This window comes from Chiloscyllium plagiosum, unplaced genomic scaffold (assembly GCF_037043375.1).
Source record: "Chiloscyllium plagiosum isolate Xiang-an unplaced genomic scaffold, Cpla_swu_hap1 HiC_scaffold_30, whole genome shotgun sequence".
NCBI lineage: Eukaryota > Metazoa > Chordata > Chondrichthyes > Orectolobiformes > Hemiscylliidae > Chiloscyllium > Chiloscyllium plagiosum.
In genome coordinates this window covers 15,519,295-15,533,600 of record NW_028270168.1, presented here as the reverse complement: position 1 = coordinate 15,533,600, position 14,306 = coordinate 15,519,295, and the positions used below count along the sequence as shown (strand labels likewise).

At 39.8% G+C, this 14,306-nt stretch overlaps 1 protein-coding gene across 7 annotated transcripts in view; it reads right to left on the bottom strand.

The window, feature by feature from the left end:
* LOC122563545 (KH domain-containing RNA-binding protein QKI) overlaps positions 1-14,306 on the bottom strand; it is a 108,914-nt gene that overhangs the window by 48,807 nt on the left and 45,801 nt on the right. For all 7 annotated transcript variants that reach the window (XM_043717416.2, XM_043717414.2, XM_087976761.1 and 4 more), the window contains exon 3: positions 5,646-5,762. In XM_043717416.2, the coding sequence (XP_043573351.1) occupies positions 5,646-5,762 (117 nt within the window). The remainder of the gene's footprint in view (positions 1-5,645; positions 5,763-14,306) is intronic.

The following is a 14,306-nucleotide window of genomic DNA, read 5'->3' as shown; positions in this document are numbered from 1 at the left end:
CCCGATAGCTGGTCCCGCTGCTCCTTTTACCCTTGCGATTCCAAAGGGCTAGCCGGCCCTGTCCCTCTAGTAATTCCATTTCACAAAGTATCTACGGTAATTGCTGGAGTCAGTTTAATCTCATCGTTCATGGAAACAAAGGGATTGATACCATCCCAAATTAACTTAACAGAAATTTTGATGACTTCATAGAGCCTCCCAAACTGTTTTCAGATTAGAGTAAATGGCTATCCCATCAACTAGACAGGCTCCACTGTTCACAGTTTCAGGGTTCATTACCACTTCTATGTACATCCCTTGATACAATGTTTGGAGGGTGCTGTTTGTTGGTCGAGTTGTCTCGTACCTCTGAGGATCTGTCCCTAGGTAGTGTCCCCCAATTCTTGCAGGGCTGCTGAGAAATCCTGCCTGCACAGATACCAGGTTGACCAACTTTTCACAAAAGGCCATTTTCTTTCAGTCTTTCCTTTCAAAACTGGGCAGTGCCTTGAAACTGCTACACAAGGGAAGAAAGTTTTGGCTGTTACTAAAATGAAATTTGAAGCTTTGATATCTCCAAGCTCTACACTGGTAGTTGGAGATAGCAACAATTGGCTCACTGGAAAAGGCTATAAAGTTAGTAGGATAAATGTTAAATAGATGCATGTAAATCAAAAGAGCAGCCAAAGATAGAATCCCATACTACATCAGATGTCACTGCCCATTTGTGGGCGAGCAAGATATTAAGAAGCCACTGCAACAGCACGATTAGAATGCTGTTTGTTTAAAAAAAAGAGTATTCAAAGTACACCATTTCAAAAGGTTATCTAAGTTTTTAACAGATTTCGGGCAAGTAAACCCGTGCAGTCACTCATCCAACTGATTAATTTGTGGCCTGAACTGATTTTTGATCTTTGCTTTTAATTTTCTTCAGACTCTTGAACAGTTGAGAATATTTCACATGAGCCATAAACTCATTATCCAATTATCTCAAATTGCAAGTTGAGATCATAAGCATTAATGGATGGCAAAATGTGCACTTTATGCAATATATACATGAGCTGGAAAGTCTGAATGCAATGTTGATTGTACAGAAAGCTCAAGCATTATAAAATGAGAGTCTTGGGAGAGAAACAAACTATCAATGCAGTACACTTTATCAATGTAAAGTGTATATTCTATGTACTCACCCAGGTTTAATGAGCCTGCAGGTTAAAATGACTAAGTATTGAAATTTTACACTTCATTTGTCACCTTCAAAACTAATTAATAGGAGGAAGATTTGATTTGCCGAGCATATTTCTCCGACTACAGCAAAAAGCACAAACTCAGCAAAATGTCTGGGTAAAAAGTTCTATTTTCTGGCACATGTAATTAACTTCTACAAAAATAATGTAACTTCTATCAAATCAATCTAGCAACATTCAAGTTGCTCAGAAACTGGAATCTCTTATCACTGCTTCCAGTGGTTGCAAGTGATGTATTGATGCAAAATGAAAAATGACAGAATTTGTCATTTAATAACAAATGTTGCTAAAATAGGCCTTTAGTCAGAAAGAAAAACAAATGAAAGCTGCAGTACAAGATTCAGAAATTTCTGAAGAGTACATATTCTACTTGCTTTCTTCAAATGCTTGATCAAACATATTGCAATGTTAAAAGATTAAATTGGACCATCTCCCTGGACATTAAAGGTTTAAATCGCACATTCTGGAAGTGGGTGGGGACAAATTAAACTCTCATTCAGTCCCTTCCATTCAGAAATGCTTTCATAGCCATCCCCCACATCTAGGGCATATCACACCTACACTGCCTTGGGGAATCAGTGAGTTAGGAAATTGTTTGCATAGCAATTCCCCAGGTTTAAGGCATTAAGTTACATTATCTAAGAGGAAGACCTCATTCTACTATTGTACCAGGGGAACATGTGGTTATTTTGGGAGGGGGGGGGGGGGTGCAGTGGCCAGAGTATCTGTGGGCATTAACAACTGACCTGTACAAAGGGGATAATTTCTCTTTGTTTGGGGCCTCTGACTCTACTTTGCACACCTGTAGACAGGGTCAAAGGGGGTCACCTAGCTTGTACTGGCTTTAATAACCTTTAACTGTTTGCAGACATTGGTGTGTGTGAATTGCACCTCATGTGTGAAACCTCGGAAAAACAAGCTAACAATATAACTGAACTCTGGGTGAGATGTGAAGCCACTACCTGGCAGCACAGTAGTTGTGGAAAAATTATAACCACTATTCCTGCTTTATTCTTACTACTTAAATGCAGGCGAATCTAGGTCCACTGGATCTTGCTGTAATCACTACAGATTCAACTTAATGGAAGTTCTGCTCAGTAACACTAATTGCAATGGCTCTGATGGACACAAGTCATTGCTCAGGGCACTGAGCTGTAGTGTCAAACAATATACCACCTTTTCCAAGATCAGTCAAAACGAGCACATGCTGGGTTTTGATACACTGATATCTGTATTTCATGGTGTTATACATTGCATCCATGTAGCCACATGAAGAGCATTCAGTAGTTTTATTAATAAGCAGTTCATTACAAAATCTGGTGGTGACTGTGCCATCAACTGCAATTATTTCCACACCCTAGGTGCTTACAATAATGGAAGATCCCAATTTTAAACAGGACTTGCTTTTATTGGGCCTTTCACAACCACCCAATCCTTCAAAGCAATTTATAGCCAGTCAACAGTACTTTGGAAGTGCAGCCACTTACGTAGGAAATTTAGTCAGGTTATAAAGTATGGTGGAGCCATACTTGACAGAGCAACTAATATGTTTTACAATAGTTAACAAACATATAATTAGATATAAATATGAAACATTTCCATTCCTTTCCAAAATAGATAACTTTGGATAAGAAATTTCATGTAGATCAGTCAACTTCAGATTCACAAGATAACTTGTGCATTATCTCATTGTCAAAATCCAAATATATTCTGGAATCTTCACAGCAATACTTTGGAAGTAATGCCTGGCCTCTCGAGACTGGTGGTAACTCCAGTTAAAGTTTAAGGTAACTGCGAACTAATCCTTTAAAGCAAATGGAAACAGCTTGGTATGTGGCAATATCAAGTACCTTTGATCAACATTTTCAGTTTTGCTCTAAAAAGTTGTCCCCAGCTGCAACTCATGCTAAACTAGTCCTCTCCATGTCAATCTCGGAGGCGAAACACCAGCTTGAGCATATCAATAGTGGACAATCCAACCAAAACAAAGAATGTATATCTGACAGAATTTGAGCTGTAAATGTTTTGAATAATAAAAATCACGAGGCTGGCCACTGATCTGTGTTTAACTGGTGTCCAGCATATAGCAGTTATTGCACAAAAGGGAAAGCACTCAAAAACTACATTAGATGTTACACATTGCGTTAATGTAATTTGGGACTACATGGAACAAATCAGATATAGCAGAATTTTTGGCAAGGAGTAAAGTATGTTTTGAAGCCAATCAACAATGGAGCCACATTTAGTTTCTGCGTAAAACTTAACATTTGTGGGCATATAAAGCTAGGCGACGATCAGGACATCCATTATACGTCTTGTCCAAAAAAATCAGACAGGCTGATCCAATGCTCAGTTTTATATGCTCCAAGTTGAAGTTTCATTCCTTTTTCTCAACTTCAGGCTCAAATAGTGGACTGGTGCTGACCAGCCAGTCTCTTACACAAGACTAGTGTTTTTTTTGAAAGCAACTTTTTCCAAATGCTGCTGTTTGGATTGCTGTTAAAGTATCTAAAGATAGACAGCCCTTAGCACATTGTCAGCATAGGTGGCTGTGCAAGTTCGGAGAACATTCTCTTGTAATGTAGAGAGAAATAGAACTAATACAAATTGACTACAACCAAAATGTAAAGTGCTTTAGAACAAGATTCTCAAAAAAAGTCAAACAAGTTAAAAATATATTTGGAATATCTCTCAATAGCTCAGACGTACAACACTGGTATTAAAGCTTGTAATTTCATATGGTAGTTAGTAACTATTCAGTGCAATTCCCAAGTGCCATCTAATGTTTCTTATGACGAAATTAGGCAGATTATAGGTAGTGTTAGATAACAAATTTCAAAAGGATGCAATAGACTAGATGAATGGGCAAAACTGTGACAGGCGTGAGGTTATCCATTTTGGACCAAAAAGGATAGATCAGGGTATTTTCTAGACAGTATTAAGTTTAATACAGTAGATGCCTAGAGAGACTTTGAGCTCAATTGAATAGATAGTTAAAATGTCACAAACAGGTGCAGAAAGCAATCAAAAAAGCTACTGGAATGCTGACCTTTATATCTGGAGGACTGGAGTACAAGGAACAGAAGTTGTGCTGCATTTATACAGAACCCAGGTTAGACCCCAATCAAGTACAGAGTGCAGATCTGGGCACCAACCTCAAGGAGCATATATTAGCCTTGGAGGGACAGTGTGTAGGTTTTTAAGAATGATACGTAGACTTCAGAAGTTAAATTGAGATTATACAAATTAGGGCTGTTTCACCTAGAATTTAAGAGATAGTGTCTTTTCTTTGATTTTGAAGTCTTCAAGATATTAAGTTTTTCCCACTGGTTTGGGGAGGGGGGGTGGGGTGGTCTAGAACAAGGGGACAAATTAAATTTTAGTGCCAGACCATTCAGAGGAGAGGCAATAGCGGCAAATTTGGGTCCACTAAGAGACCCAGCAGTATTAGCAGCTGCATCAGCTAGGTCCACTGAGGACTCACTGGTGATGGCATCAGTGGAGGGTAGACGGCAAAGAATGTTTTGTTCCAGCGACAACACAGGATTCATGCCTAGCTACCATGCTCAAGACAGAGCATGTGAGGACTGTACAGTTAGATTTTCTATTTCATTTTTCTGCCTTTATATTGTGTTTTAGTTTATTTTTGTTTTAAGATGCAGAGACATAATACAACACTTCCCACTATTTTGTAACAAGATGCCATACAATAAATGCAATCAAATACAATATTTGCATAAGCATTTTTGAAAAGTTAAGGACAACATAAGACTGTTGCATGAAGTGTTGAATTTGAAAACAGTCTTTGCTATCTTGCTCACATATCAGTTAAAATGCAGGTATCACCAACTAACAAAGCAGCACATTATGTCAACCTTATTACTTCTATAATCAAAGCCTCCTGTAAAGTCTCACTGCAATCTTTAGAATTAGTGTGTGCTCTCCAGATGGAGGAAAATAAAAAGGGTTTACCAATTTAATTCCCGAGACGGACGGACTGCCCTATGAGGAGTTATAAAGAATGGGTTGGAGGTTAGAAGGGTAATCCCATTCAAACATACAAAATTAAAAGAACCCACAGGATGAATACAGGAGGGTTATTCCCTTTGGCTGGTGATGTCCAGAACTGAGAGGTGGGAAGAGTTTTAGAATAAGGGGTAGCCTATTTAGCATGGATAATGAACAATTTCTGTACTGAGAGAATAATGATTATTTGGAATTCTTATTTTGGAATCTTCACAGAGTTGCAAGGGCTCAATTATCAAGTTTTTTCAAGCCAGGGTTAATAGATCGCTACATATTAAAACACATCAAGGGCTCAAAAGACTGAAAGGGCTACTCCTGCTTCCACTCAATGTTCTTATGGTAACTCTGGAGGGATCTGCAGGTTGGGTTGCACTAATTTTATCTTGGCCTTACCTTCTTTTTGTCCCGCATTGAACTTTTCCCTCTAACCATGATCTTGCAACCAGTCTCTGCTTCCAGTTGTTTTGCTGTGAGTCCTCTTGGGCCAAGGATTCTACCAACGAAGTTAAACTGAAGGGAATAAAAAAAAAGATAATGTCAGAACACGTGACGCACTAGTAATACTGCAAAGATTGGACTTTCTAAATACTTAAACATAAAGTAGCTTTCAATTCTGATTGCCGACATCTTGATGGAAACAAATTTGCACAAAATTTTTCCAAGTTTTCAGTATTTACATTACAATATTAAAACAAGTTATACTCAAAATGCCAGATTAGTTTACCATAATTAACTATGCTTTCATAAATTTTATTCACGGCTCCGAAAATTATCCGGAACAAATCTCAAATAAATCAACTTCTAGAAGTTGCAATTTTCAGGTTGACAGCAGGCGAGAAGTTGGACATACTTGTAGGAGAAAACGAGTTAACGGTCTCACATGAATACTCAATTTTTTAAATATTTGAATTTTGAAAATTAACCAGTTATTATACCTACTATTTGAACTGTTTTAAAACAAATGTTGGAATCGTTGTAACCCATTAGTTAAGACATGCCCCACAAGGTGTAATTTTTCTTCTAAAACTAAATGTTGAATTTTGGAAGTTTAAGAAGCCTGAAAGGAAGAAGTGAATTAGAAAAGATAGGAATTGCTTCAGTGAAAAGACATGACAGTCAAGAGTAAGACAAAATCCAGTAGAACAGGGGCGAAAAGAAAGGGATTGGAGAGATTGTGCAACTAAGGAAATAATTTCTTCACAGTCAGACCAAATATTACCAATTTTTGGCTCTTACCTGAAAGGAAAAGTTGTTTTTTAAAAAAAAGAAATGAGGGAAATATGTAAATTAAACAGGTTGAGACCCAATTTAACAATATCACTATATAAGTTGTTTACATTAACTCTGAAAACATTAGAACGGCCAGATGTTCCAGGATTGCTTAGGAACTGTAAGTGAGACAGGAAATCTACAAACTGACATTCAAAGAAAGTTCTAAAAACAAAGGCAGCAGGATTTTCCATTCTTAACTTTTATTCTTTAGGATCCTGCACTAAGTGACCAAATAAATGAACCAAAAACGTTGCTTCCATATGTGCTTGAGATAACATGCACAGGAAAACAAAGTATTCATCCTTAATTATAGCAAACACTTATCTGCAATGACCAGAAAAATGCAGATCTTAATTTGGAAATTCAGCTTTTACTTTGAATGGAGCAGTCCTGTGAAGTACCTAGAATAGGACAGCTGCATAGTGTAGTGCTCCCGAATAGGGAAGCATAGATAGTAAGTCAGTGTTTGCCCAAGACCAGAATTGTTGGGATAACACCCTGAAGACTTAAAGCTTTAAGTAGTAGCCCAATAGCTTCCATCTGGAGTTATCCATAGTTTCAGTCCAACAATTAAAGTGACTTTGAGTATGTTTAATAAAGGAATGAGGGAGAGTACTATACTGTACCAGGTGTGTGTTTTGGCACTCTTCAAATGCTGGCTTTGGCAATTTAGGTGCATTTTTTGCCTTAAAATCTGATTAAGTTGGTGGTTTGGTTTATTCTTTCGTGTTCTGTTTTGGTTAATAATGTTTTTGTTAGTAAGCAACATCCACAGCATTTGTGTACATATGCATCAACAAGAGGCTGCTTTGCTCAAACCAGGTTCATTTCTAGGATTGACTTGTCTGGTATTAAACATTAGCTGGGATCTTAACAGTTTCGACCACTACAGTATCATTCCACATTATCATGGACTTATACACTTAAATGGTAAGGTCCTGGGGAGTGTTACTGAACAGAGACCTTGGATGTAGGTTCATAGTTCCTTGAAAGTAGAGTCACAGGTAGATGGGGTATGGTGCAGAAGGCATCTGGTATGCTTTCCTTTGTTGGTCAGAGCATTGAGTATAGGAGTTAGGAGGTCATGCTGCGGCTGTACAGGACATCGGTTAGGCCACTGTTGGAATACTGTGTAATTCTGGTCTCCTTATCGGAAGGACGTTGTGAAACTTGAAAGGGTTCAGAAAAGATTTACAAGGATGTTGCCAGGGTTGAAGGATTTGAGCTACAAGGAGGGGCTGTTTTCCCTGGAGTGTCAGAGGTTGAAGGGTCAGAGGTTTATAAATAGACAAGGTCCTTTCCCTGGGATGAGGAGAGTCCAGAACTAGAGAGAGAGTATTGTTTTATATCTTTCCCCTCTCACATTAAAAGGGACCTAAGGCGCAACATTTTCAATACAGGGATGGAATGAGCTGCCAGAGGAAGTGGAGGAGGCTGGTACAATCATAGCATTAAAAGGCATCTGGATGGGTAAATGAAGGGTTGAGGGATTATGGGACAAATGGGACTAGTTTAGGTTAGGATATTTGGTCAGCATGGACAAGTTGGACCGAAGGGTGTGTTTCCATGCTATACATCTATGACTGTCAATCAGTTTGAGAAAGTGATTTCATTCCACTCAATTCCATTCTTCCCAAGATTTCCAACTAAAATGCTTATTCCCTCTCCTATGCAGATGAGGATCCCATGATTTAAGATAATAGTGTCATTGCCTGTAGTATTATGGAAATTCCATCAGCCTCAATTATGTTTGAGCATATTTACACAATCACACAAGTCTTCAGATTTTACCGCAACAAGATTTATACTTGTGTGACCATGACATTTTCTCCAGACAATATTCTGAGTGATCAATTTCAATTTTGCATGTACTAATTTATCACAAACATTTTGTATCTTTGTTCACAAGAATACAAAATACATTTACTCTCATTTTATTTTTCTATTGGAGATCTGGCAATCTTAAAATTAGTTAAGCTACAATCTTCTCTCAGACAATGGTTTTCATGGCTGTCAACTCTCCCAAGTCAGAGCAGCAGCAAGAACAAACCTGGAAGTGACCTGCAGCAATGGACTTTCTCAATAAAAGCTTGAGATTCAAGGTCCAAATCAGGCCAGTAGGAACTGCAACTAAACTAACTTCAATAGCATTCACATCAGAATTTCAAAAGGTTGACAAATTATGTAGGATGTCTTAGCCTGGAATTCTGGATGATCACATCTGCCAGTGCCACTGGTTTGATCAGCTTAAGCGCTAAGTTTTAAGAGCTAAGCATCAGCTGGAGGCACAGCAGTGCATTTGCAAGACTGAGATTGACATGGATAGCACATTTTAGACTTGGTCAGCCTGAAACTTAACAGAAGTCAGAGAAGGTACAGGTGACCTGTGAGAAGGTATGAAAAGCCCCAGATGGAGAGTGGATATAAAATAGGGGATGATGCACAGCAAAATACAGAAAAAACAAAATCAATCTGGAAGATGCAGCATATATAAAACTTAAGACACAAGAATGGGGCAAAGTTGGATGGCATTTATTGTAAGCAAGCAAGCACGTGATTAAAACATAGGAGTGGAGAATGTTGAGTAACACCTAGGGGATATCACTTTCACTGCAGATACAAGTTTGAGGAAGGCGCAGGGCTGATAGGTCAATATTCTAGAGCATACAACCTCTAGGTGAAACAGAAGGATAAGAGTCAATCACTGCAATAAAGGAGGGATGATATTTTATATGGCCTCAATTGAGGAAACATCTAAGTAGAACTTGAAAAAGGGAACAATCGTATAGCTCAGAGTGTACAATAAACCCCAAATAGCAAGGGTGGGACAGAACGACAGATATGCAAGCGAATTGAGTAAAATTAATAGGGATATAATAGTAAGGGATTTCAACTTAAATATTACTGGGATAGGCAAAAATTTGGGGGGGAAAGGAGAGAGAGATTCATTTCCAGGAGAGTTTAAGCCGGTGCATATTAAGTTCTAAAAGACAGCAATGCTAGACCATTTTTTGGGGATTAGAACCAGGCAAGTTTCTGCAAATGTCAGTTGGGGGGGGGATCTCAGTGATAATGACCATAACTCATTTTAAAAAGGTAATTTCGGAAAAGGATAAAAACAGGTGGGAACTAAAAAATTGTAAATCAGGCAAGGCCAGTTTCGATGTCAAGACAGGATCTGGTCAATGTGGACTGGGAATTGTCATTGAAAAAATAGCAAAAGTACAGAGCCAAAATATTCCTGTAAAGATGAAGGGCGAGGAAGGTGGAAACGATAAGTAGAGACGGAGCTGATAGAGGGAAACAGCTGGGCTGACAAAGGAATGGGTAAAATGTCAGCCTGCAAGTATAAAAAGCTAATAGGGACCATTAGCAGCTGATAATAGGTTGTTTGCTGTGTAATATTAAAAGATTAAATATCTCTCTGGACATTAATGTAATATTAAAAGGGTTAAACTGCACTGACTGAATATTCTAGAAGTGGGTGGGGACGATTCATGCAGGAATGCGGATGACTCCCACTCCATTTAAATAGTCATTTATTACTACTCCCCCATTATTAAATCAAGCTATTATGCAATCTCTTCCATTCAGAAATATTTCCATAGCCACCCTCCAGCCAATCAGGTTCTCTTGCATGATCATCCCTGACGCTGAAGCTTATCACACCTGCATTGTTTGAGGAAGCAGCACAGCCATAACCCATGTACAGGGCCACCCCGAAGCTAGGACACATCACATCTACATTGTCTCGGGAAACTGTCCGCATAACAATTCCCTAGGATTACGGCACTTACATTTGCATTATCTCAGAGGATGATCTCATCTCATTGTACCTGGGGTAACATGTCACTGAGGGAGTGGCTGGGGGTTGTCTTCAGTGCCACCTGACTGTGGGGGGAGTGGCCAGAGTATCTGTGAGCATGACCAACCAACCTGTAAAAGGGAATGTGTTTTTTTGTTCAGAGCCTCTGACTCGACTTCGCATGCCTGCAAGAGAGCGTCAAGGGGGTCACCTAGCTCATGCAATCTTTAATAAACGTTTACTGTTTGCAGAAGTTGGTGAGTGTAAATTGCATCTAGTATGTGAAATCTCAGGAAAACCACCTCACAGTGGTAGCAGCCCAAATGATGACAAGGTCTGGTATGTGGGGGTTGGGGCCCTAAAATTATTGAACTAAATGTAGAGTTCAATAGGTTGCAGGGTTCTCAAGCAGAAAACGAGTTATTCTTCTAGCTTGCACTAAGCTTCACTGGAACACTGCAGCAAGCCGGAGACAGATTTTGCCAGGGAACACAGTTGCGCATTCAAATGGCAGGCAACCGGAAACACATGGTGTGAGCTGAACGTACGAGCTCTGCAAAGCCGTCACCCTGTCTGCACTTCATCTCCCCAACATAGAGGAGGCCATAATGTGAAGAGTGAATCCAGTAGCTTAAATGGAGTTAAAATGCAGGCTAATTGCTGTTTCAGCTGAAAAGCACGTCTGGGGACTTGGGACAGCAAGGCTGGAAGAAGTAAACAGGCAATTTCTTGTGACTGCATGGGATGGTGCCATGGAGGGGAGGGAGGAGAGATGTTGAGTGTGGAGGAGTGGACCAAGGTGTCCCAGTCCTTGTGGAAGACTGACAAGGTAAGGCAGGGAACTAGTAGTATCAGTTGTAGCAGAAATGGCAGCTAATGATCCTTTGGATGTGGATGCTGATGAGGTCAAGGGGGGTAGGGGATGGATCTTACACAGCTGAGGGCCTTGCCAATTAGTTTAAATTATACCCCAAAATACCAAAATCCAGTTAAGTTTGAATTTAGGATATTGATAATATTAAAAACCAACAAAACAATCTGATGTTTTGGGGTAGAGGATGGTATGGTGATTGAGGAAAGTAGTTAGATTAGATTACATTACATTACAGTGTGGAAACAGGCCCTTCGGCCCAACAAGTCCACACCGACCCGCCGAAGCGCAACACACCCATACCCCGACATTTACCCCTTACCTAACACTACGGGCAATTTAGCATGGCCAATTCACCTGACCTGCACATCTTTGGACTGTGGGAGGAAACCGGAGCACCCGGAGGAAACCCACGCAGACATGGGGAGAACGTGCAAACTCCACACAGTCAGTGGCCTGAGGCGGGAATTGAACCCAGGTCTCAGGTGCTGTGAGGCAGCAGTGCTAACCACTGTGCCACCGTTACGACACGGGTAAAACCCCCTTGCTTAATCTAAACCAGTAACACAAGATTTATCCCGTGCAGTAATTTGAAACTTTGGAAGGCCAAGAACTATTTAAAGTAAAAATTAACTATTTCAAAGTATAACAATTAACAACTACTTGCAATTCCTTCCTCTAACCTATCTTTTACTTTCCCTTCTATAATACTAGCCCAAAAAACCAGAATAAGATTTACCAAAAATTCAAATTTCAAAACCAGGCAGCTGTCAAACCTTCCCTTTGTACCTTCTCCTGTAGATTTTCTTCTTAAGAAATTTGTTTCACAAGTCATTGATAGATAAAGGTACCTTTAAGAGAGCAGTGTTTTAGGCATTCTGTACATGCTGGTGGCTTGGCAGTTCTCCCCTCCAACTGTTCAATTTTCCCCAGTCCTTTACCCCAAAACATCAGATCGTTTTGTTGGTTTTTAATATTGCCAATATCCTAAATTCAAACTTGACTGAAGGTTGGCATTTTGGGGTATAATGTAAACTGATTAGCAAACTTGAATCTGTTTTTGACTCCAGGCAACCCAGCCTTGCTAGCTGTTCTGAAACAAAACTTACATTGTAAATTCTCTAGCACGGTGTGCTTCTCTAAGTCCTTGCTAGCTCTCAAAAGGTACAGTACACCTTACATTCACAACAGTAGTGGATTTTTCAGAAGTCCCCTTGTAGAAGTTAGCATATCAGAACAGAGGCAATGGAAATGTAGAAACGGGGAGAACAAAATAGTCTTTACAGAGAGACAGGAGGATTTATAGTCAGTAACCGTGGGGATCAATGGATGTTGGCGGCCTGTCTATGCCCAGAGATAGGAACAGATGTCAAGGAAGGGATGAGTCAGATGGATAAGGTGAAGAAGAGTGCAAGGTGGAAATTGGAAGTAAAATTGAAATTTTCCAATTCCAGAGGAGGGGGAAGCAACAATTAAATCATCGACATACCAGAGTGTGTGGGTGGCCCCATCCCATGTCAATTAACTAAGGCAAAGAGATAATTACAAAAACTAAAATAGGTTAGTGCTTGAAACAAAATGGCTGCAAAAAGATTTTATACTTGCAATTATCTCTGCCTTAATCAGATCACAGGTCACCCTTTCACTTACTACTCAGCTCCTGATACCTTACTTACACCGTTAGATACTTTTGATCACTGCAAAGATTTGTTATTCAACTGTCAATACTCCACTCACCATTTGTACCACCTTTTGACACACAGTTACTAGAATTATCTTATGATGTCTCTGCCTACAGATTGTACCTATGTGCTTCTTTCCACTTTGCCTGATAAAGGCGCCGAAAGCTCTGAAAGCTTGCGATTTCAAATAAACCTTGACTATAACTTGGTGTCATGTGACTGCTGACTATTTTCAGTGATTAGCAAATACAAAAATCTCCAATTTATCAGCTCTTCACAAATATGTCTTAACAAGATCTCCCTTCATTGTCATCTCCAGTGAATCAGCCCAATTTACTAAGCCTACCATAGGCGTCATCCTAGAGATGAATTTTGCAAACTATTGTAATATTAAAGGGTTAAACTATACTGTTGCCAAGAAACTGAACATTCTGGAAGGAGGGGGGTGGGGGAAGACATTCTGTCTCAGATAGCATGCAGGGGTTTAGCTGACTATCCATTGTAATCCACCCTTAATTTGGGCAGCCATTTACTAGTCTATTACTATCAAATTAAATTCTCATTCTGACCCTTCCGTTCAGAAATGCTTTCATAGCCATGCCCCAGCCAATCATCCCTGTAATCTGAAGTGTTTCACACCTACCTTATCTGGGGAAATCAATGAGTCAGGAAATCATACGCATAACCACCCCCCAGGTTAGGACATTTACAGTATCTCTGAGGATGACCTGATTCTATCATTGTACCTGGGGAACGTGTTTTTTTGGGGAGGGGCTTTCAGGAGAATACCTGTGAGCATTACCAATTGACCTGTATAAAGGGCATGTGTTTCCTTTGTTCAGGGCTTCTGACTTGACTTTGCATGCCTGCAAAGTGTGTCAAGGGGGTCAGGCATTAATAAACTGTTTGCAGAAGTTGGTGCGCGCGAATTGCATCTAGTGCGTGAAACCTCAGGAAAAGAGCCTAACACTATCACATTAGGCCATAATTGGATGCTGTAATTTAGACCAAAACAGTATCGACTATTTCAGGCCTGGTTTCATCAAAATGTTGGGCAACTGACCATAGAATCATACAGGTACACAACATGGAAACAGACCCTTCGGTCCAACTTGTCCATGCTGACCAGATACTCTAAACTAATATAGCCCCATTTGCCAGAACTTGTGTGAACAGGAAGGGTTTGGAGAGAAACAGACTATCTAGATGCCTTTTAAATGTTGTAATCATACCTGTCTCCACCACTTCCTCTGGCAACTCATTCCATGTACACACCACCCTCTGTGAAAACGTTGCCCTTTAGGGCCCTTTTAAATATTTCTCCTCTCACCCTAAACCGATTCAGGGTTTCTCAATTTCTCCACTTCAATCCCTTTCCAATAAAGGCCAACATGGCATTTGCTTTATGGTGTGTTGTACATGTA